Source organism: Chroicocephalus ridibundus, chromosome 2 (assembly GCF_963924245.1).
Source record: "Chroicocephalus ridibundus chromosome 2, bChrRid1.1, whole genome shotgun sequence".
Lineage (NCBI taxonomy): Eukaryota > Metazoa > Chordata > Aves > Charadriiformes > Laridae > Chroicocephalus > Chroicocephalus ridibundus.
This window is the reverse complement of record NC_086285.1, coordinates 11,552,455-11,577,667: the sequence shown is the minus strand read 5'-3', so window position 1 is coordinate 11,577,667 and position 25,213 is coordinate 11,552,455. Positions and strand designations below refer to the sequence as shown.

Here is a 25,213-nt window from a genome sequence, read left to right as displayed (position 1 = left end):
TCAGCTAACTGTTACACAGAAAGATGTTTTCTTGAATTTGGGTCTTAGCGCTCAGTGGTACCACCTCAAAACAAAAGATCTTTGCTCAACATAAATCAGTATAGTTCATTTTTATTTGACCTGGAATTTCAACAAAAAGAACTAAAAATTAAATCCTAAGTGTTTGGATACCAAATATTTTGGACACAAAAATATCATGCAACAATATGCTTTGCGGGTGATGTGTGAGTTTGCCCTCAAAGTTACAGTAACTAAGGACATCATATCTTAGGGAAGGTGGCAAAATATTTTTATGATAAGTTTTAAATTTTCTTCGGTATGCTGTCTCCGAAGACGATGTTAGAGGATTAGGTAGAAACTGTCTCTGGTGTCAGTTTGGTGCCTGTTTCTTCACTGCTGAATGAATTTCCATTAGAGATCTAATTAAATATTTATTCCTTTTTTTTATTGTCTTTTCAGATACGGACTTGTATCTTTACTTCAAAAGGGACTTATTTCTATACTTTTTTTTTCTTTATATATATGCATACAAACAGACATATATATATATCTCCAGATACGTGTCTATTTTGGGCAGTTTTGAGTATTCTAGAGAAGGTTCAAATGATAGAAATTAGTGAGCAATATTCAACAGGCAATTTATTAATAGGTACCAAATTTTTATGCTGAAAACGCACTGAAATGAGAAAGCTTATTTAAAAATACTATAAGCATGTCATCTGCTATTTCTCTGCCAAGTTGGCTGATATTGTTCAGGGTATGAAAGAGCTTGTCTGCTTCTACAGTTTGCATTGATTTTACTTAGAGTTAAAATGTTCAATTTTTATACCATGTCAAATGGTGTATTAGCAGGTTCTATAAAAATAAACTATTTGCTTAACATTTTGAAATTAACTATAAGTTCCTGATACAGCACCCTTAAATAGAATGTTTTATTTTGTTTTAGATCTTCTGTTAGTATTCTTTAGTGCTCCTGTCTGTATTTGTAGGCAACCAATTTGACAAGTATAACAGTGCCTGAACAAACTGTCTGTATGTTTTTATCACATCAAATTGTAGATCTAAACCTTTATTATATACTTCCAATCTCTTTCCTGTAAGTAAACTAGTTACTGCTAACCTTCAAGATTTAGATTCATCAAATAAGTGTCTTTTTTTTCCGTTTAATATTTCTGTTGAGGTTGTGGCAGCACAATAGGAAAATGAATGGCTTGATTTGACCATGCTGGAAACATGCGTCAAGGTGTGTTAACCCAGTCCAAGCCTCAACACAATCTTTCCTTTCATGGGGACATATTTTGACATCTTCTGTCTAGACGGAACAAGCTAGAGATGTGTCCTAGCTGTCCTCAGAGGGTATTAAACTCTCTGTCAGCATTATTAATATACAGCAAGATGGCTGGTGAATATAAAGGACTGAAATGTGTCCACTTTACTTAAAATAATGACTGGGTCAGTTAAGACAGTATTGTCTAATCTTAGTGTGAATTGGCCAGAGGTTTATTAGATAACACAAAAAATGACATACAAGTTATAGGCTATGGGATTTGAATGCATAGGCTCAGACAAAGACAAATTTGCGGAAAGATCCTCAGGGCTGTGGTGATACCGTTGCAGCTTGTGCATAAGTAGAAGCATTATCTATGGAAGAAGTATTCCCCTATTTGTCCAGTTCCCTGAAGCATTGACTCTTCGGCTGCTGTCAGATATAACATCCTGGGTGTGCTCCCCACTGCCCGATACAGATACATGACCCAAGGCAAGGGGAGTGAAGGCAGTGAGGTCAGGACTGACACAACCAAACGCTGTCCTAAATGCCTGTAGCTACCTTTAGAAAACAAATGCATTACTACAGTCTGTGAAGTGGATCATTGCAGTGGACTAATGAATTGTTTGTATTGAGTCTAAATTGAATCCTTCCCTCTCAAAAAAATGTAATGCAGGGCAGCCATCTACCCATGCTTTCTATATTTATTTATACCCATGCTATATTTATTTACATTACATTCTGCATTTTTCATTTCTTAATGATGTTACTATTATTAAGAGATACTTAAGGCAATACTGGTCTCAACTTTTTTGGGTGATGTTTAGGTTTAAGGTGAACTGAAGGAGAAACCTGTCGGAAAAGGGATATCATTAATTACTTGCATAAAGATTATTAAATACCCAAAGGAATACCAATTTTATTACATATATCTTTAGTGAGTTCTATTTCGCTCTACACCATTTAAAAAAGTGTAGAAGTGCCTGATAAGAAAAAAGTAAATTATCCACAACATGTAATCCATCTCTTTATCTCAGTTTATATTTATATGTTAAGGATGACATCTGGTCAATAGTAAAACTCCTTTGGACAAAGAATCAAGCCCCAAACTTTCTTCAGAGCATCTTGTCCTTCAGCACTGAATTACCCTCTCACCCCTAGAGGTCCTTCCAAACCAAGGCTGAGGTTGAAAGATCCACTGGGTAACTGTCAACATTGCCTGGGAAGCTTCGTGCTATGTCTATTCTGTAAATAAACAGAAGACTTCTGTCTCCTGAACTTAATCACAATAACATAAAACTAACTTCAACAGAAACATTAGTAGAAAAAGGTGTCTGTTCCAAGAAAACAAAACACAAGTGTGCATAAGAACAGATTTTACAAATAGTGTATTGAAGATAACACTAATTACACAAACTCGTACTAATCCAATTTATTTTTATATTTGTGCGTTTTTGTACTCTTTTAAAACCTGCTAACATTAGGTAGACACACAAAAAAAGAGGAAATATTTTAGGATTAGGTCTTTATAGTCTAGAAAGCAGTTACAGATTCTGTAAATTTTTCCAGAAAATTGTTCTGAAAATCATAAGCCACTGATTTTTGCTGTGCCTACCTACCTAATGAGTTTAGTTTAGTGACTGTAATTTGACTATTTTCCTCAAAACTTTAAAAGTAAATTGTTGGATTTCAGATTTTGAATCAGTATTGCTCAGATAATCATGTGAATATTTTGCAGAGGCCAGCTGTTCTAAGTACTGCTGCAAAAGTACTATTTTTGTTAGAGATGCAGAAAATTTCATGCCATTTCAATTTCTGTTTCATAATGGCATTTCAGTTTCATATGCATGACTTGAATCTGTTTATTCTTTGAATACAGTTACAAAATCTAAATGGGTTTTGATATTTAGTCTGTGTTAAAATCCTTTAAAATTTTAATTTAGTTTTAAATTCTGTTTTGGTCAATCCGTGCCTCCTTTGCACTCATTTTACTCCTGCCAATCTTCAAAAATTTTTATTAAGTTCAGAGGTTAAAGCTAAAGTTTATTTGAGAACTGGCTAATTATGGTTCACACAGAACAGTAAATAAGAAATACACGCCCATATATAAATAAGAGATACGCCCATCTTACATGAAAGAAATTGATTTTTATGTGCTATCACATTTGGTATTGCTTTACCTGTCTCTTTTGCTGCAATACAATATAAAGAGTTTGTTTCTAAATGGTACTATGTAAAATACAGAGTAGTGACAAATGCTTAATAGCTATAACTAAGTCAATATTAATCTAAAGTAATTTCCTGGTTTTCAACTACCACAACACAATGCTTTGTCTTTATGGGGGTCATATGTATATTTAATAAACATATAATTTCAGAACACCATTTGCCAATTTTTTTGTTGAGTCACTAGGAGTTATAGAGGTCTTACAGGCAAATTAAGACACTTCTATTTACACTCATACAGGAAATTTAAGAAGCAGTATGATTGCATCCTCTTTGATGCTCAGTCTGATAAAGTGCTTCATGCTAATCATCTAAAATTTTTGCTTGTTTTTGAAATCGTAACACCTGGATTTAAACGATTATAATTTTTGACGTAATGGATTCAAAATGTAGTAGTGTTTACTTAGCTTTGCAATAGTTTGAGAAGCAGGGTTAATTTTTGATCAGGAGAAAATTTTAAAACATTTAAGATTTCTACTCATTATAATACTAGACCGGTAAAATGATCTGAAAGAAGGAAATGTACTCATATAGCCACAATCTCAGGTGTATAATAGAGAATAATTAAAAATCTGTGTTGTATGATAGAATAATTTCAGTTGTGTAATTATTTCTTATTTGCTTGTACTTAGTTTGAACAAAATAACCATGGTCAATATTAAGGTAATGTCAAAGTACTCTTGGCTGATCAGCTGCAATCCTGACTTATACCTCCGTGTAGGTATTTCATGTTCGTCCGTTTGGCAGATGAATGGCCAGCAGATAGATTCAGTCCTGCTGACACTGGCAGCTATTGTGCTGGACTAAAAGTACACAGGACTCTCGTTTTGTTTTTAGTGTTGTAGGGGTCATGTGTGTGTACAGAATGCCAGAAACATTATTTTAAATAATGTGGTTTTTTTCTGGAGGAAGACAACCTCTTCTATTTTCCCTAGTGGGTAGAAGTGACGGGAGTAATTTTCCATCCAGGCTGCCTGACAGTTACTGTGAAGCTCAGAGTATGTAGCTAGAGGCTAAATTAAAGGCAGAGTTACATCAGGGTGGCTGGACAACTGATGTTTTGTTAGAAAGCTCACGCGGGGTTTCACCTTTTTTTCCTTCATTTAAGAATTCTGAAATCAGATATGAGTCCAATTTCAAAATATTCAGTCAATGGAGTTTTTCTGAAATCAAATCTAGACAGATTTTTCAAGGTGGTATAGAATGATAAAAAAATGAAGTAAGTCCGGCTTTTTTGTTGGACGTCTTTCAATCAACTCAGTGCTGTTTGAACCACAGCTATTTTCTTTATGCTGGTGCAGAACACTCTCTTATTATATAGTCTAGTGGCTGAAAAATATTTAAAGTACTATTTTCAATTCTGTAATATCAACACCTCTCATGCAAGTTTGCTTATAGACAGCAACAATTTTGGTAAGTTCATGCAGTAGAATGCAATTTATGCATCTACATCCACAGTTGGAGTTATTAGACAATAGTCCAGCTCCCAACTTGAATAATGGGGTTTATGATGCCTTCAAAAATTGACAAGGTGAAGGACCTTTCGACTTTCACTTCTATGAACTTAGTGAATATATCTGGTATAGTGCCGTCTACTTCAGGAGGTGACACATGGCTTATATATAGAGGTCATAACTCTCGGGAGAATGTAAATATAATGGCTCCTGTATTTCTTGCCAGTGCTGTAGAATTGACCATTAGATACCCTCTCAAGGACTGCAAGTTGATAATAGCTGAAGCATGAGAGAACTGGAGTAAAGGATGTCTCTAGTGGGAATCCTTTGTTGCCTTCAGGGGATTTCTGGACTATTCACTGTTCACCTTAGCAGGTGCTTTTACTACGGACTTTCGAAATTTACTCCTTACACATAAAAATAATCTCAGAAATGCTGTTAGGTAAATTTGTGTTGAATTCTGAGACTGCCTGCAAATCCATTTAAGCTGCTTTCCTTCTGTCTGAATGTTTATGAACAATTTTTTAAAATAACATCCTTTTTTTTTTCTTCATATGTCATTCCTTTTGTCTGTTTATTTGATGCCTTTGCAAACTGACAGGCTCCAAAGTTGGTTAACTTGGCAGCATGATGGCAGATCATTGTCTAGCCAACCCAGTCAACAGCAGACCCAAAAAGTAACAATTTGTCCACTTAACCATGAGCACCGAGGGGTTATGAATTAGATCTAAACTCTCTGGGACATTGTAAAGGCATTGTTACACACAGGTCAGTCAAGAACTTCATGCAGTATACTTTATTGGTAAAAACTGCAGATAGTATTTTATTCATAGGGAAGGAGTCCATCAGGCAAAAAATACCTTTTGATGATAATATTCTCTCTCCTTCTACCCATTTGAGTTTAGATTCACATCTCAGGAATTAGAGGGTACAAGTCAAAAATGCAAGTTATACGGTGAGGTATTAAGAGGAGACATAGCTCCAGGACATTGATTATAAGATTAAAAAATGTGTTAGAGAAATTGCTTTTATCAAAACTTTTCCTTAAACAAATTCAACAGAGGAATGCTATTAAAAACCAACAAATTTAAAATTAACATATTGGTTTTCTTTTACATACTACAAAATCATTCTGCTCTAATGTCTTCTGCAAGATATCCTTTAAGAGAAAAGCACAGGATATTTGAACAAAATAATATCTGCAGTTTACAGCAGCCAGAATTGGAAGTATGCTCACTACGTGTTCTGTGCTCACTTTAGGTCTGATGAGAATGACAACTCTTTTTGACCAGTGTCTTGCTTTGAATAAATGTACATTACAGAAAAAAACAGAAGAAATGAATTAAAAAGACTAAGGCTCAAACTCTGGCTACCCAAAAACCTTAATCAGTTTAACTACGTGGTTTTGAAGTAAGCTTATTTGGTGAACATTCTATTTAATTTTGTTTAAATTAGATTTACTTGAATTACCTTAATTTCTAACTGACTTATAAAGTATACATCATCTGCATGCTGTACATCCATATGGAAGCCCCTATCTATTGTGAAAATGGTGCAACACAAGATTAAACTCCACAATTTTTATATATTTCCATGGGGAAACAGTATTTAAAGCATAGCTTAATCAGTAGCTTCTGACACCTGACCTTTTAGTAAATTAGCCTTCAAAAACGCCTCCTCGCTCACTTCCATGCCATTTCTCTGTACGAAGCTCTACTGGTTTCTTTTTCATTAGTCTTCAGCAACTTTGAGATACATGCTCATTATGTTACACACTGGCATCACTAGGACGGTGTGCAGTTACCAGTAATAGTATGATGGCTGATAATGTAAGGATACATCACAAAACCGAGATTTTTGAACAGTAAGCAAAAAATACGTACTTTTGCATGACTAGAATTACAAGTCAGATGAATTCCATCTGACTAGATTGCACAGTGTACTCATCTGCATTTAATCCAGACAGCCTATGCCTTCTCTACAGTCAAAGGAGATCTAGCCTTTGAAGCCTGGATGGAAATCATATCATCCTGATTTCTTTGAATTGCTACAACAAAGCACATGAATCATAATGTAGAAGAGTCTGTTCTTCTCCATTGACTCCCCCCATCTTGGGAGACAATGAGTAATTCTGTTGAGTTGCCTACCTTTTAGAAAGATTATATCCCACTGTTAAATGTATTAAGCTAAGTGAGTCTTACCTTATTCATTTCACCTAGTCACCAATAGTTATTTGAAAGGTTTTAAAAGAATATGTTCTATTTTGTCATCATGATATTGTTACTGAGAAAACAGACCTGTGGTGTCAGAAATCCCACGGGAGTTGGACCTCAGTTGGAAAAATTCCGAATAAAAGTAAAAACAAATGCCGGACTTCAAATGTTGGCCTTCAAAAAAAGATGGGAAAAAAGAATAAAGGAAAAAATCTTAATGAAAATAAAAAACGAAGTTTTGTAATGCTTTTGCTGCCTGATGGAAAGCTGACCAAATCAGTGGAGAAACTCTTGGGACAGAGTCATGTTGTCTAACTTTAGACATTTGTCATATGTGTCTGCGCTAGTCTCTCTAGGTTCCATTCCTATTTGGTGAAGAAAACGTAGGGGTTTTTACTTCACTATCCTTCTAAATTTTTTTAGATGCCTGTCTTAAGATGACATGAATAGCAGTCTGCCGCTTCTATTCATTGGTTATAAAGAGAATCTTGATACCTAGCTCAGATGGCTTCATCCCTGCAGAAATCAGGGGCTATTATTAGTGCATCTGTTTCTTTATTGTACTGTCCTGCACTTTATTCTAACTTGTTCTGAAGAAGTAAACAGGGACTTTGCATTCCTGGGCATGGAAAACATTTACAGGAAGGCAAAATTGCTTATCCTAAAATCAACTTTATAGAGATCTCAACAACAACAAAAAAAACCCACAAAAATTAAAAAAAAGAGTTGAATTACATAAACCAGACAAATTTTAGTGTTGTTACTCAGTGTAATGGATTCCAAGAAAAGTGGAAGTAAAAGATATATTGAGTTCAAATTGTTCTTGACATCAAGGAGAGCATATAAGCAGAATCAAGGCTTTCCCATGGGATCATAGGTCTGACTGCCATTTCCCAGTAATTATTTCTGTTCCAGAATCATTCCTATAAAAAACTTAATGCATGCCATCTAAAGACTATAGTGACCGTGGATCATTAGAGTCTGTAAATCAGGTGATTCTGTGTTCTTAATTTATGAAAGTATAATAGCTGCTGTGTCTAGGACAGGAATGAGGAAAGGAAAAGAATGTAGGAGCGGTGCAATTCATTCCGAAATTAAGATGGGCAAAAATATGGAAAAAGTGAGCAAAGGCAATGCAGACTAAACATAGATGTAAATTTGATATACTTGGCACCAAACAATTTACATACTTCCTAAACAAAAGCTTCCAAGGCAAGACAAAAATGAAGGAGAATATACAAGCACTGTCTAGATCTGGTATGCTTGGGTCTTTTAAAGCATTAATAACATCATAAAAATACAATACACAGATGAGGGAATTATATGATAACACAAGTGGTGATTGTTTTATAAGCAGTGAACTTGTTGAATCGCAAATAATTGCATCAGAAGAAGTGATCAGAACACAAGAGATTTGTTCTTACCCATTCAGTAGAAGCCGAATGTGAAACCTTTCACCTTATGCATCAGGTTTTCTTATCTGGTGGGCACTGACTCAGCTGTGTGCGTTCAGAACATCAGAACAGGTGCTGGAACAAATTTATTGGGTCTCTCAATCATGTCTGTGTTGACACAGTCAACCACATCAAATTCATATACTTACCACATATTTTAAAACCTGGAAGGATGAAATCTAACTTGCAAATCAAAATTCCTGAAGTTAGGTATTTACTTGAGTTGTATGTGTCTAATTATTAGTGTGTGGAAACAGGGCTTCATGTGGTAGCCCAAGCATAGGTATCTAATGCCATTCGACTTCTCACTGCCATTCCAGCAAAGAGGTCCTTTGTCACATCTGTCTTGGATACTAAGGTTAGCTTAGGAAGTGGAGGTTAGGTGAGTGGACAGTGAGGTGGATTGAGAACTGGCTGAATGGCAGAGCTCAGAGGGTTGTGATTGGCAGAGCTCAGAGGGTTGTGATTGGCAGCACAGAGTCCAGTTGGAGGTCTGTAGCTAGTGATGTTCCCCAGGGGTCAGTTCTGGGTCCGGTCTTGTTCAACGTATTCATCAATGACCTGGATGAGGGGACAGAGTGTACCCTCAGCAAGTGTGTTGATGGTGCAAAAGTGGGAGGGGTGGCTGACACCCCAGAAGGCTGTGACACCATTCAGCAAGACTGGACAGGCTAGAGACCTGGGCGGAGAGGAACCTAATGAAGTTCAACAAGGGCAAGTGTAGGGTCCTGCACCTAGGGAGGAATAACCACATGCACCAGCGTAGGTTAGGGGTTGGCCTGCTGGAAAGCAGCTTTGCAGAGAGGGACCTGGGAGTCCCGATGGTGTCGTGGTTTGAGCTGGGCTGGCCACTGAAATGAACAACAGATGCTCTCTTTACTTCTCTCCCCTTCGGAGAAGGATGAGAGAGAAAAGAGATTTGAGTTTAAAAAGAAACTAAACTACTTTAATGAAAATATTAATGAAATAATAAAAAGAAAATAATGAAATATATACAATATATACAAAACCGTACCGAGCTCCCAGGATGATGATCACATCACTAGCAGGCACTGGGAAAGTCGCAGACTGGACTCAGCAATAGACGGAAACTGGATTCTGGATCTGGATTCAGGAATGCACAAATCAGGATCAAAGGGAGACGAACAGAGAGAGTCCTCCTTGGACACCATTCGTTGAAGAAAGAGGCTGACCCTGTGATCCCTCAGCTTTTATACTGAGCATGATGCAGATAGGATGGAATACCCTGTTGGTCAGTTCTGGGTCACCTGTCCTGTCCAATCCTCCCCACTATTCCAACCACTCTACACTTTTCTGCTTACAGCCCTCCAGTGGGGCGTATAACAAAGTTAGCTGACCTTGGTTGTTATAGCAATACTATTCTTTGGCATAAATTATAAACAATCATGTCTTATCACTCTGTAAGTGGATACTGTCTGAAAAATATGCCGTTAATTTCAGAGAGTAGAGTTAGTTAGAAGAGGCTTAACTGAAAAGTAAAACTACAAAACAGAAGCTTGGTTCTGTTTTACTTCAAACAAGAACACGTGGACAACGAGGTGACCATGAACCAGCAATGTGCCCTTGTGGCCAAGAAGGTCAATGGTCTCCTGGGGTGCATTAAAAAGAGCGTGGTTGAGAGGGTTCATCCTCCCCCTCTACTCTGCCCTGGTGAGGCCACATGTTCAAGAAAAGACAAGGAACTACTGGAGAGAGTCCAGCAGAGGTCTACGAAGATTATGAAGAGACTGGAGCATCTCTCTTATGAGGAAAGGCTGAGAGACCTGGGTCTGTTTAGCCTGAAGAAGAGAAGACTGAGAGGGATCTCATAAATGCTTGTAAATATATGAAGGGCAGGTGTCAAGAGGTTGGGACCAGACTCTTTTCAGTGGTGCCCAGCGACAGGACAGGAGGCAACAGGCACAAACTAGAACACAGGAAATTCCATCTGAACATAAGGAAAAACTTCTTCGAGGGTGCCAGAGCACTGGAACAGCCTGCCCAGAGGGGTTGTGGAGTCTCCTTCTCTAGAGACATTCAAAACCCACCTGGAGGCGTTCCTGTCCAGCCTGCTCTAGGTAAACCTGCTTTGGCAGAGGGATTGGACTAGATGATCTCCAGAGGTCCCTTCCAAAACCTACCATTCCGTGATACCCTAAGTAGTACTGGATGACTACATTTAGGCAAATAGGTACAGTTTGTTCATTATGTCAGTGGAATTTGTGTTGACCAAATAGTCATGTCTACTTAAGGGTGCACTGAATGTCTTTCTTGACTGCATTTTTTCAGGTCTTGATTCTGTAATCATTATCTCTGGCTGCGGAAGGAGGGAAGCTAGTATGTCTGTTGCTATGAAAGTCAGAAAAGTTGGGCAAACCTTTTGGTAATGTAAAATGTTGTAAGTGGGATCTTGGCAGATGAGAACAGATCTCTGTCCTCTCTTACTTGGTAATAAGTTATCATCCATGATAGCCAGCAAAGCTGTTCTTACCTCATGTACTGATCCGAAATCAGCTGGTGCTAAATCTGGCATGTTCATTTCAGTGTAGTGAGTTTGTATCTTCACTTTATTTAGTCTGGCCAGCAAAAAAGGCAATTTGATAATGGAGTTTAATTGTTTAGATATTTTATAGCTAGAATTATGTTATTTTCTATTTGATTTTCCTTTATGTATTTGAAAGGAGAGAATGAATATCAATGAGTTGATGTATTCTACGTTGATGAGCAGAATGCACACTTTTGACTGATCGTGATTTCAGATATTTAGGACATTACATGTAAAGGTGCTGCTACAGTTTAACTGAATCGTTATATGTGACACTAAGATGTGTAGCATGTTTGCATTTGTGTATGTTTTACAGCCTGGATTAGTCACACAATAAAGACGTACTGCCATAGTACAGTCTTTGAAATCCACTCCCTTCAGTATATGCAGAAACCCTTTGGATGAATTAATAGTAAAGGATGTTATGACTCATTTTTGAGAAACTAATGTTATATTTAGTTCCAGGTAGAAGCCAAGGACTTGAGTAATGAGTTCTCAAAAATGTCAAACATGTTCAAGAAAAAATACTTTGTATTGTTTAAAGGAAACATGCAAGTTGAAATTACTTCTTATGGTTGCCAGACTCTTTGATCTGTCATGTAAATATGGAATAAGTAGTCACTAGCAACAGAATAGTCAAAAATATGGATCAAAATTGCTAATGTAAGCTAAAAGTATTTTATTACTTCGCATATTTTTAAGGATCCCTGCATCAAAATAACAATGTTTCTAAACCTGTCAGCTTCTAATAATTCCTGTGAATCATATGTGTGCAGAGTTCTTTATGTGATTTGCAGAAAAAGGGTTTCAAGGCTCTTGTGGGTTAACCCCAACAGGCAGCTCAGCCCGCCACAGCTGCTCACTCACTCGCCCACATGGGGGCTGGGGGGAGAGAATTAGAAGAGTAAAAGTGAAAAAACTCCCGGGTTCAGATAAAGACAGTTTAATAGGTAAAGCAAAGCTACACATACAAGCAAAGCAGAAGAAGGAATTCATTCCCTGCTTCCCATCGGCAGGCAGGTGTTCAGCCATCTCCAGGAAAGCAGGGCTCCATCACCAGTAACGTTGGCTTGGGAAGATGAATGCCCTAACTCCAAATGTCCTTCCTTCCTCCTCCTTCCCCCAGGTTTTATTGCTCAGCACGGTGTCATATAGTACGGGATAGATATCCCTTTGGTCAGTTGGGGTCAGCTGTCCCAGCTGTGTCCTTCCCAATCCCTTGTGCCCCCCCAGCCTCCTCACTGGTGGGGCAGCGTGAGAAGCAAAGAAGGCCTTGACTCAGTGTAAGCACTGCGCAGCAATAGCTAAAACATCCCTGTGTTATCAGCACTATTTCCAGTACAAATCCTACAAGGTGCTACAAAGAAAATCAACTCTATCCCAGCCAAAACCAGTACAAAGGCCTAACCTAAAAGTCAACAGCGAGAAAGTCGGCACAAGAGAGTTTTTGAATGAAGCAAGGAGATGATGGGAGGAAGTTTGATGTCTAGCCAGAAGGAACTAATCTCAAATAAGTATAGAGAACATGGTACTTAGAGAAAAGTATACAGTTGGGTCAGTTTAGTCATCTGTTTAACAGCAAATGCATGAGTTGTCATGTGTCAAACTTACACGCTTCTTGTCTCAGAGTTATTTCTGCTCCTTAGGCAAACCTAAGACTGTCTTTGAAGCAGATCTTATAACCAACTCATAGCACACTTTGGCTGCTCAGCAGCAGAAAGGGACCTTACAGCTGCTTTAAGATTTTCTAGCACAACAGGAAACCTGAATAGGAGGGAAGAACCCATTTCTACTGGGCACTGGGAAGGGCCAGGACACAATTCACATCACAAGTCCTGGTTTAAATTTTTTCCTTTCAAGGCTATCAACAAATACAGATGTTAGGCTTTGTTAAGCTGCTTGATGGTTGGTAGTTCCCAGAATAAGAAGATCAGTGGTGTAAAGTTGTGTCTGTGTGCACCCTTATCAGATGCTTTGTGCATACCTGGGGACACCCCTGTCTCTGCTCTGCAGTAATGAAATGTTGAACATCTCTCTTACTATTAAAAGAATATCTCTGCTAATATTTTTTTTCCATGATAGTGAACAGGAAAATTTCCACTCAGTATTTAAACAATGTAGATTCATTGTCATTGCAACTTCTTTTGCAAGTGACATTTATCTCCCTCAAATTTACATGGTGGATGTTGAGTTTTTGATTTAGAGACTATTCAGGCTTCTATTTGTGCACTCAGCAGAAATCTGTTTTAGTGGTGTCTGCAAATGCCAACAAGTTGGTAACAAATAGAACATGTTGTGGAACTGCTGTGCATCATTTCTAAGCTTTACACTATATTGGCAACTCCTGATGTGCACAAGGTCAGCGACTAAAATTCATTTTCTAGTCCAGATTACTGATGAGGGGGCATGAGGCTGCCAAATTGTTGAGTCATTATTGGAGCATCCTTTTTCCGTCATTTTGCAGAGCAGGTCAGGTTGAATGAATGAAGGAGGGTGCCCAAAGTATTTGCAGTGTTTTTGGTGCCATGGGCTGTTGTAATTGTGGCTGAGAAACTGTTTATCACTCTATTTCCAGAAAATTGTCTGGAGACTGGCTGATGCTCCTTTTGCTATGAGAGAAGCCAAATTAAAGAAGTGTAGGGGTGCTCTGCAGTGCTTGTCTGTAGGCACAGTTTTTAGAGCCGTCCAGAAATGAGCCAAACTGGGGACTGGACTATAATTCTGTCATTCTAGCAGGGAATTAAAGGACAGTTCTTCAGAACTGATTTTATGTGAATTTATGTTAGTTTTGAAAAAAATGTTCTTAGAATTCTATTTGAAAACACTTCTAGAAACATTGTTCGAGGAACATTGAACTACTTATAGTCTTATTTAGCAAACATAGGATTCATGTGGAAAACCAGGATCTTTTTGGGGCAAGCATTTGTACACTCTGGGTAGCCACACTTGAATTAGTCGCCGTGGGGCCTCTTCATTGTCTGTAGAAATACATCCAGTGAAGTCCATGTTGACTGCTTGCATAGATACAAGAAGTGCTTCCTAGAAGGCCCTGTGAAGAGACCCTATATTGCCTTAGATGTTTATATTTGCAGTGTAGGCACGTAACACTAGGTGAAATAGAGCCTACAGAGAATGCTTTATGCCCTTTATGCCCACAGAGAATCCTCAGGAATGCAGTGGGGCTCTGCAAATAGCCAGCAGACTCTATAGAGAGCAATAAAGTAATACTTTAGGGTTTATCCTTTTAACCGCCCAGGGACACCAACTTTAAAAAAAAAGGCAAACAATATTTATTCAGGATTTTGACCAAGGAACTTTCTTATGGTCATTCTAATGACACTGGAATCTTCATTAAGTCCATCTTTTCCTTCTTTATCTCTGCAGCAAATGAATATTATGTAAAGCAAACAGAACATTAAAATGTCAGGACTGTTGTCAAAAAGGTCATCACAATTTACTTCTCTAATTAAAAAAAGAGATTTCTGTTTCCTTTGACTCCTCGTATACCACTTCTAGCTCCTAGCAAGCATGACCGTTGCTATGAATACACTTAAGGTCTATGGCAGTTATGTTTCCTTTATTTTCCCCCTTTAACTGTATCTATGATAGCGCAGTTTCAAGATTCTTCATTTCATTTAACATTTCATTTAGTCTTTTCCATACCTGTATAATATTTGTTAAGTGAAAGTCCAACTAATTTCATCATGAATTGGGATTGCAGAAGTCACTTCTTCACTTGTCCTTTTAAATGCTATAAAAATAAATATATTAAATGACTTGCATTTTCCTTTGCTGTCTTAGTTTATTTTAAAGTATTGCTTCCTTGTTACTTTTTACAAACTACTTTTGAGAAGGGGAGTGCTATAGCCATGTGCACTAAATATTGAAATTCTGCTTGTTATACATAGCACATTCGACATTGCTATTAAAATCATTAATTTCATAACATAGCAAAAAAATTTGCAATGTTAATATTTTATCTAGCTTCAGTGGAAAATCATGTCAGTCTAACGACTATTGTAGGCATAAATGAAGAAGCAGCTTAATTCTGAGAGTATTTAGCATTATTTTTCTTGATGTTGTCGTTCAAAATAGGGTTTAATGTAATATGTAACTGGTAAATTTACAGATAACAGCGGTTAATCAGCGAACTGTGCACTTCAGTCTGTTTTTCTCTGTTGAAAAATTTCCTTTCCAAGTTTTAGCAAATAACTTTACTAAAGAGAGAAAGGATTGTTTGGGTCACAATTTAATAAAGATTTGAACATTTAGATTAGGAAATTAATGAGACTTAAACATGTCTTTAAAATTAAACATAAATGCATAATGAAGTACACTGGAGCAGAAGGAGTGAGAGAGATTCTCTTTTTCAGAGATAATCCTATCTTTCAAACCGTGGCTCGTTCTTCCCAGTTTAATTGTGTTTATGGAAGTTGATGAATCTGATATTTTCTTTGACCTCATTGACATGGAATAATCAGCTGAAATCGTACCAGCTAAGTCTTATCTAAGTTTTGAGTTCCTGAGGCTGAATTTTCTACTGAGGTCAATTGGCTTGAGATGTCACATTGCAAAAATATGTTGGAATAAAGACACAATATTCTCATCATGTACTGTAGAGCAAAGAGTGAAAATAATGCTATTTATTTAGCCTTCAGAGCTATTTAATGGAAAATTATATTATTTCACGGTCAATTTTACATCTCAGTAAGTGATTTCTGCATATATATTTTTCTGTGCAGGTCAACTTCTATGTAAGGGTGAAGGCAATTTATACTCTTGGACACAGCGTATCTCTGATTGCTCTTACAACAGGAAGTATAATTCTTTGCCTTTTCAGGTATGTATTTTTCATGAGTAAACATGAACAATGATAAGATTGTTTTAACTTATCTGATTGCTCAGATATTTAGAAAATGAGTTGGTTTTACACTTTTCTCCATTAAACAGCTGACAATAATGTAATGCTAACTTATTTTTTGCTAGCACCAGTCATACTAAAATATTTCAAAGCACTTTACAAATTTACAGACATTATAGCCCATGTAAGAAAAACCAGTCATTTAGGAATGGGTTATATAAAGCATTTTCTATTTGATTATTAAAATCGGCACTTTGAATTGCTCTTGAAAATTAGTACGATGCTGGTCTCAGCACTGGACAAGTGGGCAGCCATATCTTGCAGAAGCTTCTGAGCGGTCTCCAGGGGTACTATAATCAAAGGTAATCATTCATTTCTCCAAGTGGGGTTGTAAAGGTATGGATAACTGGGCTGAAGGATAGTACTGGGTGTGCAATGTTTTTGTTAGGCAGTTAGGAACGGCAGTACTGTCTGTTGGTTTTGCCTAGTTTCTGGGAGTTTTCTGAGACTAAAAGCAATATCCAACTGGTAAAAGAAATTGCAAATGGTATCAGTGTCATAGCTTTTCTCAGTCTCTCCACCTTCATGCCTTTATGTATCACTTCTGCCTGTCTAATAGAATAGCCTTTATATTCTCCATTATAAACTTCACGCAACTTTTCTTTTCCACTCTGCACCAAGAAAAACATGAAAGTGCATCTCTCAGATTTGGTAGAAAAGTACATATAGTACGTAGAGGACAGCATGTTGTTTGTCAGAGCCTCATTCCTCTGATGAAATATTCCTATGGTGAGTTCTGTAAGCCTTTCAGTCTGCCGTCTAATTTTCTCAGTATTTAAATATTCAGAGGCTATTCAGAGCAGATATATAACCCATAATTATATTTTGTAATATCTTTAAAAAGAATTGAGTCACTCATGGTTATTTTCTGTCTACCAGCAAACGCTACAGGCAGATCGTGCATTTTCAAAACTGCTAAAACCTAATAACGCATTTAAGACAGTGTGTTATAGACATCTGGATGTTGTCCGTCACCAGAAGCCAGTTATAACAAACAGATCAAAAATTTCAGAAGTGTACTCAAAACCTTCAACTTCAGTTTAAATATCCAAGTTGAGAACTCCCCAGTCTCTCTGTTGAGTCAGTGGAAAGACACAGGCTTTTTTTCAGGGGGGAAACATTGGGTCTTCTAAGTCTCCCCCTAAAGAAGCCTGTTTCTCTGTTATCTACAGGGAGTGTAGGGGCCTCCTAACATAGTAAGTTGAATTAGGAACCCAAATAAGTTGTAAAAATTCAGTATATAATTCAATATATATAGTTTCCCAAGCATGTAGCAAGCAGCCAGTTATTATGAAAGGATGCAGCTGAAGCAATTGTAAACTATCAATAATAGAAGTGAATGCAAATAGCTATGTGTGTGTGTCTGTTTGTCTCTCAGGGCATCCCATACGTTATGGTAATTTTTAAGGAAAATAGGAATGTTTCTGTAAGTTTTAACTTTTCAATAGTCATCTACCACCGATCTAAGAAACATACTTATATATATACTGTTTATAAAGATCAGTCATTCACCACTGAAACACATTCACCTTTGCATGTAACCATCAAACTTTCACCTTGCTGTATTTAAAAAACAAGGACAAAGAAAAACTCTTATAAGTGAAGCTATCTAAAGGAGATTTGGTAGTTAAATAGTGAGTTAAAAATCAGAAGCTACTAATGCTGCAGGGTTGTCAAAATCCTGACTTCATCCAGCAGGATTAGAATTTCAACTCTGGATATTAGTAACACAAGAGATTATTAAAATTGTGCATTGCTAAATTTGTATATTTATGCTTCAAATTATCCTGCGTTTGATCCTGAACATGTGCATTACTTTTAATGAAAGAAAGCATGGAATAATGTGGAGTTTAATTTAATTGTAGGTAATGTGTTCATGACAAGGAAGTGGAAATTCTTTTTTTAAGTATTATGACTTGACTTCTGCAGTCCATTATATATTGTTACGTACTGTCTGGCAGAACAGATTCAGCCTCAGGGCTTTGCAGTTGTTCACAGTATCAGCTATAAGCACATGAAAGGCGGAACTGTTGGGTGGGGAGAGTTATTTCTGAAAGTTTCCATACAGTTGCAATATTCTTTTTTACATTTCTTCTAAAGAACTGGACTTGATTTTCATCTTTACAGAAGCATTATATGGGTTTCCATTATTAATATCTGTGGAGGACACATTTAGAAGCATTGTAAAAGGGAAGGATTTTATATCTGGCTAATCTTTTAATCTCAAAACAAAGACATAAAACATGAATATCTGTAAATACCTTGCCAGACTAAACTGACGGCATTTTTCAAGTTACTATGGTGCCACTCCCCACGTAATACTCTATGTACTTATTATAATTAAGCTAATTGGTTACTTTCTGGCATGGTGTTTTGCTGTTGTAGGTTGCCAATTTATCAGGCACATTCTTACTTCTGCAAACTTGATTTATAAAGAGCAAAGCTAATAATTTTAATTTAGTCAAAAGAAGTTGCTTTACCCTTCTGAGAATGCAAGTTGCTATTTCTTCATTTTGAATGTCTAAGTTTTAATATATTGTAAAATTTTAGAAAAGTTGAAATAAAAATGTTTGAAAATAAATACTATTTTTCAGATATTTTAAAAAAGGTTGATTTATTACAACTCGGAGTGAAAATAAATTGTAGAACAGTATATTTCTACATAACTGATATTCTGGATCTTACTGTGCTTCATTTGGGATTAGTCCTGTGTAGCAAAACCTTCAAAAAAAAAGTCAGTTTCTCTGATATGTGTTTCTTACCATGGAGAAAAATATGAATCTCTGTCATTTCTATAAGATGTGCTGTCATGTGCATCAGCTGGCTGCAACTGTTCCTCACATGGTATTTTTGTGTCATGAGGTAGTCATATCAAAGAAATAGGCATCATAGATTTTGTTTCATTGTTAAATAACAGTATTACTGTGTTGTTCTTAATCATCATACATATCCCAAATAAAAATACTTTCTAGCCCACTACCTCCAAAATGTTGGTTTGACAGCATTGTATATATCCAACATTTATTATTTCAGCTACTGAATGGGATGAAGAAGTAATAATCTAAACTAGTTACTCAAGAAGAATATTTTCCTCCCATTTACAGCTTGCAAGTATCTCTGAATTCTATAGGAACATATGAGGCAGTCCAAAGTAATAGTGGTATTTCAGATTTTCTCAGAAGCTGTTTCAGCAAAGGAGAGCTTTCTAGCTTAGCATAGAGTTCTGCCTAGCCACAGAAATCACTGGATTTTTGACAACTGCTTTTAGTTCAGCCTGGTATTCTGTCCTTTGCCAAAGTGGGGGCTAGCAAGACGGATCTGTTATATATTTCCCTGCACTCACTGTAACTATGCTTGCTTTAGCAGTTTCAGAATCGATTATTTAGTGTTCTTCGGTAAAAATCAAAACGTGAAGACTACTTTGAGCTTCCACTGCACCTTCATTCTTTCATTGCTCATATTTGCTTAAATGTCCTGGCTGCTGGCTTATTTCCAGGTGCAGCTCAAGGTGCAGTTTGGTTTCTGGGGATTTGCTATAAAAAAGTTCTGTAAGATGGGAAGATCTTGAAAGGAATGTCTTTTAAGTGAAAAGCCCTCAACTTATAACTTGTTTCCCCTGGGCACTCACTCACTTACTTGGAATATTCATTTGTCATTTGTTTGTCAGGCTTTCACATGGCTGCTGGACTAAGGAAGAGAAGTTTTACATCTCACTGGATAGAAAGAATGGGCGATCTAATGCTTTGAATGCATTTTTTAGTTGTTCCTCCATACACTCACATCATAGCATGAAAAGCCATTATATAGCAAAATGCAGCAGTTAAATAAATAAAAAAAAAAATGAAAATAATAGGTGAGAGCATGTCAGAAATACATCCAGGATATTCAAAGTTTTATTTGCAAGAAAAACACTGGGATGAGTGCACATGCAGAAGGATGTAATAATCTATGCTTATTGTCAATTTATGTTGTCGGAGAAACACCTCTGGGATCTTTTGGTCTGTTATACTTACTGAAAAGGAGTAAGAAATACTTTATTTGTGTATTTTGGACAGCCTATAATGGTGATGAGGATGATGATGATGACAAAAGAAAACAAGGCAGCACTGACAATATGGTAGAGGAGGAGGGTAGGCTTTTACCCAAGGTTCATATTACTAAGAGATGACTGGAGAGTAATAAAAGTCTGTTCAAGAGCTTTCTGTCTTGAATCTAAAACGTCTGTTTTTAAATCTCTTCTTAGAAAACTTCATTGTACTCGGAACTACATCCATCTGAACCTGTTCCTCTCTTTCATTCTAAGAGCAATCTCTGTTTTAGTCAAGGATGATATTCTCTATTCCAGCTCCAACACAGCTCACTGTCCAGAGGATCAAACCTCATGGGTAATAAACCTCATTTGCTATGTGGTATAATACTGTTGTGTCACTAAATTTTCCTCTCTGATCCTCTTAAATATTTAGGAATACCAAGCTGTCAGTGAATACAATTCTGCAGAGAATATAATGACTAGCAAAATGGTCTATTAGAATGAGCCAGAGAAAGAAGGTTGAAGCAGAAGTAAGAGAAGTTAATGTTGTTTTGCATGGCCATGAAGGGACAACATGTCATCTGCCAAAACAAATCATGACCAGCTATAGCTCAGAATAAATATGGCCACTGCATTAATCAGCTGGGAGAGTTTAAGACAAACAGGAGTGCCATTAGCTAGGAATGGTTGAAGGCAGCTCATCTGGAAATGTTCCAGCAGCTTTATCAGGGGTCCAGGAATTGGACAGGTGTCAATGGAGGGAGTGCAATGAGTCAGGGAGTTAAATATTTGCAGGAGTTGTCTTTATTAACTCCTCTGTACTTTCTGGCTATGACTATCTGCATTCTTGGCAAGCTAATAAGTTTACTGCATTTTCATGCACAGGGGTTAAAAAAATCTCAAGCCTTGCTGTTAGAAGACTGACCACTATATGATATTCCCCATTCTCTGCCTCCGTTGTTTCAGCAAAAGTGCTGCAAAGGAACCCTTCAAATATTGCTAAATACCTTCTGCATTTAATTTACTACAGTTTAAGCTTGTGAGAAAAAATGGAAGGAAGATATTTTTATATCGATGAAGCCATATCATCCCAAAGCATAAAGTTCTTAGCAGTGACTGTCGAGCTGTATGTATGAATTCATAATCTGGGATATTTCTAATGAAGACAAATGGGCTCTGAGTTAGTAGACCCAAAGCAGATAAGTTAGTAGGCAGGCTGCGAGGGGTAATCAAAAGTTCTGAGGTCCTTGAAAGATGAGTCAATGGACTCTCAGAATACTACTTGATTTCTGTGATTTCTTTTCAGTTATTTTTGGCTGCAAAGCCTTGTACTTTGAATATGTCCAGTTTTCTGGGCTGTTGAGTAATTTCTGTTGCATTATGTGTGGGATGATCTGACACCAGCTTGGCAAGGCTGCTTTCTCTTGCGTTGGCTGGATAATACCTTTCTTCCATAACAGAATGTAGGGTTTGCCTCTTTTGTCACATGTGTGTGATGTTCCACAGTTCTGCTGCATGCACAGACGTCTAAAAGCACACAATTCAAAATGCAATGTAATTAGGTCCTGGATCTGAATGACACAGAGCCATAATTTTGGCTAACTCTTTACTGACAGATACGTCCGTTGGTCAGCATCTGGAAATACACCTGATACAGGATTAGCTGCAGGAGGAAGAGGAAATATTTTGATGCGGGATTCTAGTATGTAAATTGAGAATATAATACAAAGGAGTATTGGAATTTAAAAGAGATTACAAAAATTTTAGACTTTGCCTGCTAATCTAGTTGCAAGTATTCATAAGCATAATAGCAAATTTCAGCTTGCATTTTGGAATGTTTAGTTTTCTCCATGTTAACTTTTCTGGCCCATTACTGGTCTGCATTGGATTATCCCTTCAGTGGAAACAAAGTCCAGAGGTAAGATTAGCCTCACCAAACAAGACGACTGAACTAAGCTGTTTCTCTGGGTTTCAGTCTTTCTCACTGGACAGTTTATCTCATCTGCTTTAAGACTCTCTCTGGACATGCCTGCCTCTCTTCATGAGCTGTATAAGGAGCTAGTTGGCTAGTAGGTGGCTAGCGTTCACTGGAAACCTTGCTTGTAGGCAGCTAAAATTAGGTGAAATGAATTCAAACCTTTGGGCTCTTACTTAGTTGTCTATATAGGCGTGTACACAGGCATAAATACAGGCATGTATGTTACTTGGGATGCACTGAGCTATCAGACACCACAAGGGGCTGATGGATACAAAGCAGTGTCTCTATGAGGCCTGTGCCATTCTGGCTTAGCAGCTGGTGACTGGGGTCCCTGAGGACATCTCACTTCATAACAGACACCTATGTTTAGACAGAGGAATAAATCGCTAAATGAGTAAGTTACCTACTTTACTCATTCCTCAGTATTTGGTGTACTTGGAATTTTAACAGAAATAGTGGTGGTATGAAAGGTATTTAAAATGGGGAAGGGAGTAAAGCAGCAGAAACTAGAAGTTTTATTTAGTCCATTTTGTTTAGTCTGTCACATTCACCATATCATCACATTTCTCAGCTCAGTCTCAGCAGAAACATTTTTCTGTTCAATTCTCACATCCCAGATTCCTGCTGGGAAGTACCAAAGTAGCAGCAGCCAGCACTGTGGAACATCAGCAGTACAGACATCTGAAAATTAATTCTGAAGACCATCACGCAGACTATAAGTGTGTTGGGACTTCATTTTATAATACATGCTCATGTGGTTTGTTAATTAAAAAGCACCGAACCATTTTCTAAAGGGAAAACATAATTTTTAAAAGTCCCATCAACTTTTTCTTCTGACTCTATTTAGAATATTCATCATGTAAAGTTATATTTTTCACTCAGTTTCCCATTTAGCCTTGACAAATTAATAAAGTAGTTTCGTTATTAATTTTCACTACGTTAGGAAGCCAGCTGGGATTTTAATATATTTATTAGCCACCTAGTAGCTGATTATTTATTCTAATAGCCATTCATTAACTAACTATTGCAAAGTGCAATTTAATTGCATTTCATTAACTATTGCATTTATTGATAATCACCACCTTTTACAATATTTATGCTATGAAGTTTTCAAAATTTCTGAACAAATTTGCCGAGAGACATATAAATATTTTTTTAATAATTAATTTTCTTTTTATATAAACTCTAACATTTACAATGTCTCAATTTGCTTGAATTAAGAAAAAAAATTTCCACTGGACCTGGGTTACTAGTATTACATGGAGAGCTAGGACCTATAGTTTAGGTGGAGTTTAGGTGGAGTTTAAACCTGGAGTTTAGTAGGTGGGCGCTTTTTTTTTTTTTTGTGTGGTGTGTGGGTTTTTTTTGTGTGTGTGTGTGGTTTTGTTTTTTTTTTTTTTATGTGGTTGGACTCGATGATCTCAGAGGTCCCTTCCAACCACTAAGATTCTGTGATTCTGTGATTCTATAGGATATATTAATAACAGAATAATACAGCATCTTTCCTGCAACAACTTTGACCCCTATTCTCATATTTCAGGTGGGCTGCAAGGCTATTTTGGTGTTTTTTCAGTATGGTGTTATGGCAAACTTTTACTGGCTCTTAGTTGAAGGACTTTACCTGCACATCCTCCTTGTGCTAATATTCTCCCCAAACAGACACTTCACAGTCTACCTGCTGATTGGATGGGGTAAGAATTTAAGCATCGTCCAGTAACGTTCTTTCTTGTGTCTGTATGTATGAGATTCAATATTGCATAGCGAGGTAGTCATGCCGTTTCTATTGGATGACTCCTCAGACTCACTAGCTCCTCAGCTCAGCTCCAGCACAGTTTACAGCTGCTGTGCCGTGGGAGAGAGCGGGCACAACACTGCTGAAGCATAACTGCTAGCTTGCTCTGCGGCGTGGCTCTGACCTGTGCCAATGTGCACAATGCCCAGGGCTTGTTCAGGATATAGCGCTGCCACCACAAAACAGATGATTCAGTCTGTCCTAATTTGGGAGGAAAAAGAAAGTTTAGCTGCACAGCCACAGGCTATGCTATGCTATTTGCCTTTTTGAAAAGCTCAATAATATTGTCCCTCTGCTTTTAAATACATGTATTCCTTTAATTTCCAGAAAGCGCAATGATATTTCTACAGAGCACTTTAAAGCTTCCAGTAATAGGTGGTCATAAAACATTTAGGTATTGCTGGGAAATGGGAATAAACCAGCGTGTGGGAATAGTTCCTTATAAAATGATTTACACTTTGGTTTTATAGTGTAGTCCTTGGAAGTGAATTGGGAGTGCATAACTTGTATCTGTCTCCCTGTAGGTCACTCTGACAACTTGAAAGAAACCTATGAAAGGCATGTTCTTTGTGTATTAGTCATTTTGGCTGCGTTTTTGTAAGAAATGAACCCACTTCCCTGCAGTCTTTGTTTGTAATACATTGCTTAACATCACATAGCTCATCAGATGGGCCTCTCCCTCCATTCGCTAAGGTGTTTGCTATATGCTGTATATTTGGGGAATAATTAGTTACTAGCAGGCTGAAATTTCTTTTTTTTTTTTTTTTTTTTTTTGTGGACTTATATTGTTGTGATCATCCTCTAAATCTCTTTGGGATTTTTCAGGAATCCCTACCATATTCGTTATTACATGGACAGTGACACGGATCATTTTAGAGGACACGGGGTAAGTGTGTGGAGAGAAAGCTTAAAGCCTCCGGCTGTGCCTGTACAATCCTTGCCTTGGGTATGGTGGTGTTCACACAAAGGTAGTTTGCTGTTCTGAAGGGGAAGAGCACAGAACTGAAATTTCAGAGGTGGCAATAAAGGGACAGGTGTTTGAAAGTTCTTCAACAGGTTCTTTATGTTTGCTGTTTATGTGAAAAACTCTAAGGGCAGGAGAGATCAGAGATAGGTTATGACTAACGTTACCCCTTGAGACCCACATAGAGAGCTATCTGCTTTGGAAGTCAAAATAATATTTAAAGTAGCAGTGGGGGTCCTTGGGTCAGTGCAGTAAGATGCTGGGCATTCTAATTTGCTAACTAGCAACTGAAAAGATTGAAATCTGGATAACTTTGGATATATCTAAATTACATTCCCAGAAGTGGAGCAATGTGATGTAAATGTATGT

At 37.3% G+C, this 25,213-nt stretch overlaps 1 protein-coding gene across 1 annotated transcript in view; it reads left to right on the top strand.

Moving 5' to 3' along the window:
* VIPR2 (vasoactive intestinal peptide receptor 2) overlaps positions 1-25,213 on the top strand; it is a 65,224-nt gene that overhangs the window by 23,746 nt on the left and 16,265 nt on the right. Inside the window, exons 5-8 of the mRNA XM_063324431.1 lie at positions 15,902-15,999; positions 20,324-20,465; positions 23,629-23,779; positions 24,706-24,766. Of these exons, the coding sequence (XP_063180501.1) occupies positions 15,902-15,999; positions 20,324-20,465; positions 23,629-23,779; positions 24,706-24,766 (452 nt within the window). The remainder of the gene's footprint in view (positions 1-15,901; positions 16,000-20,323; positions 20,466-23,628; positions 23,780-24,705; positions 24,767-25,213) is intronic.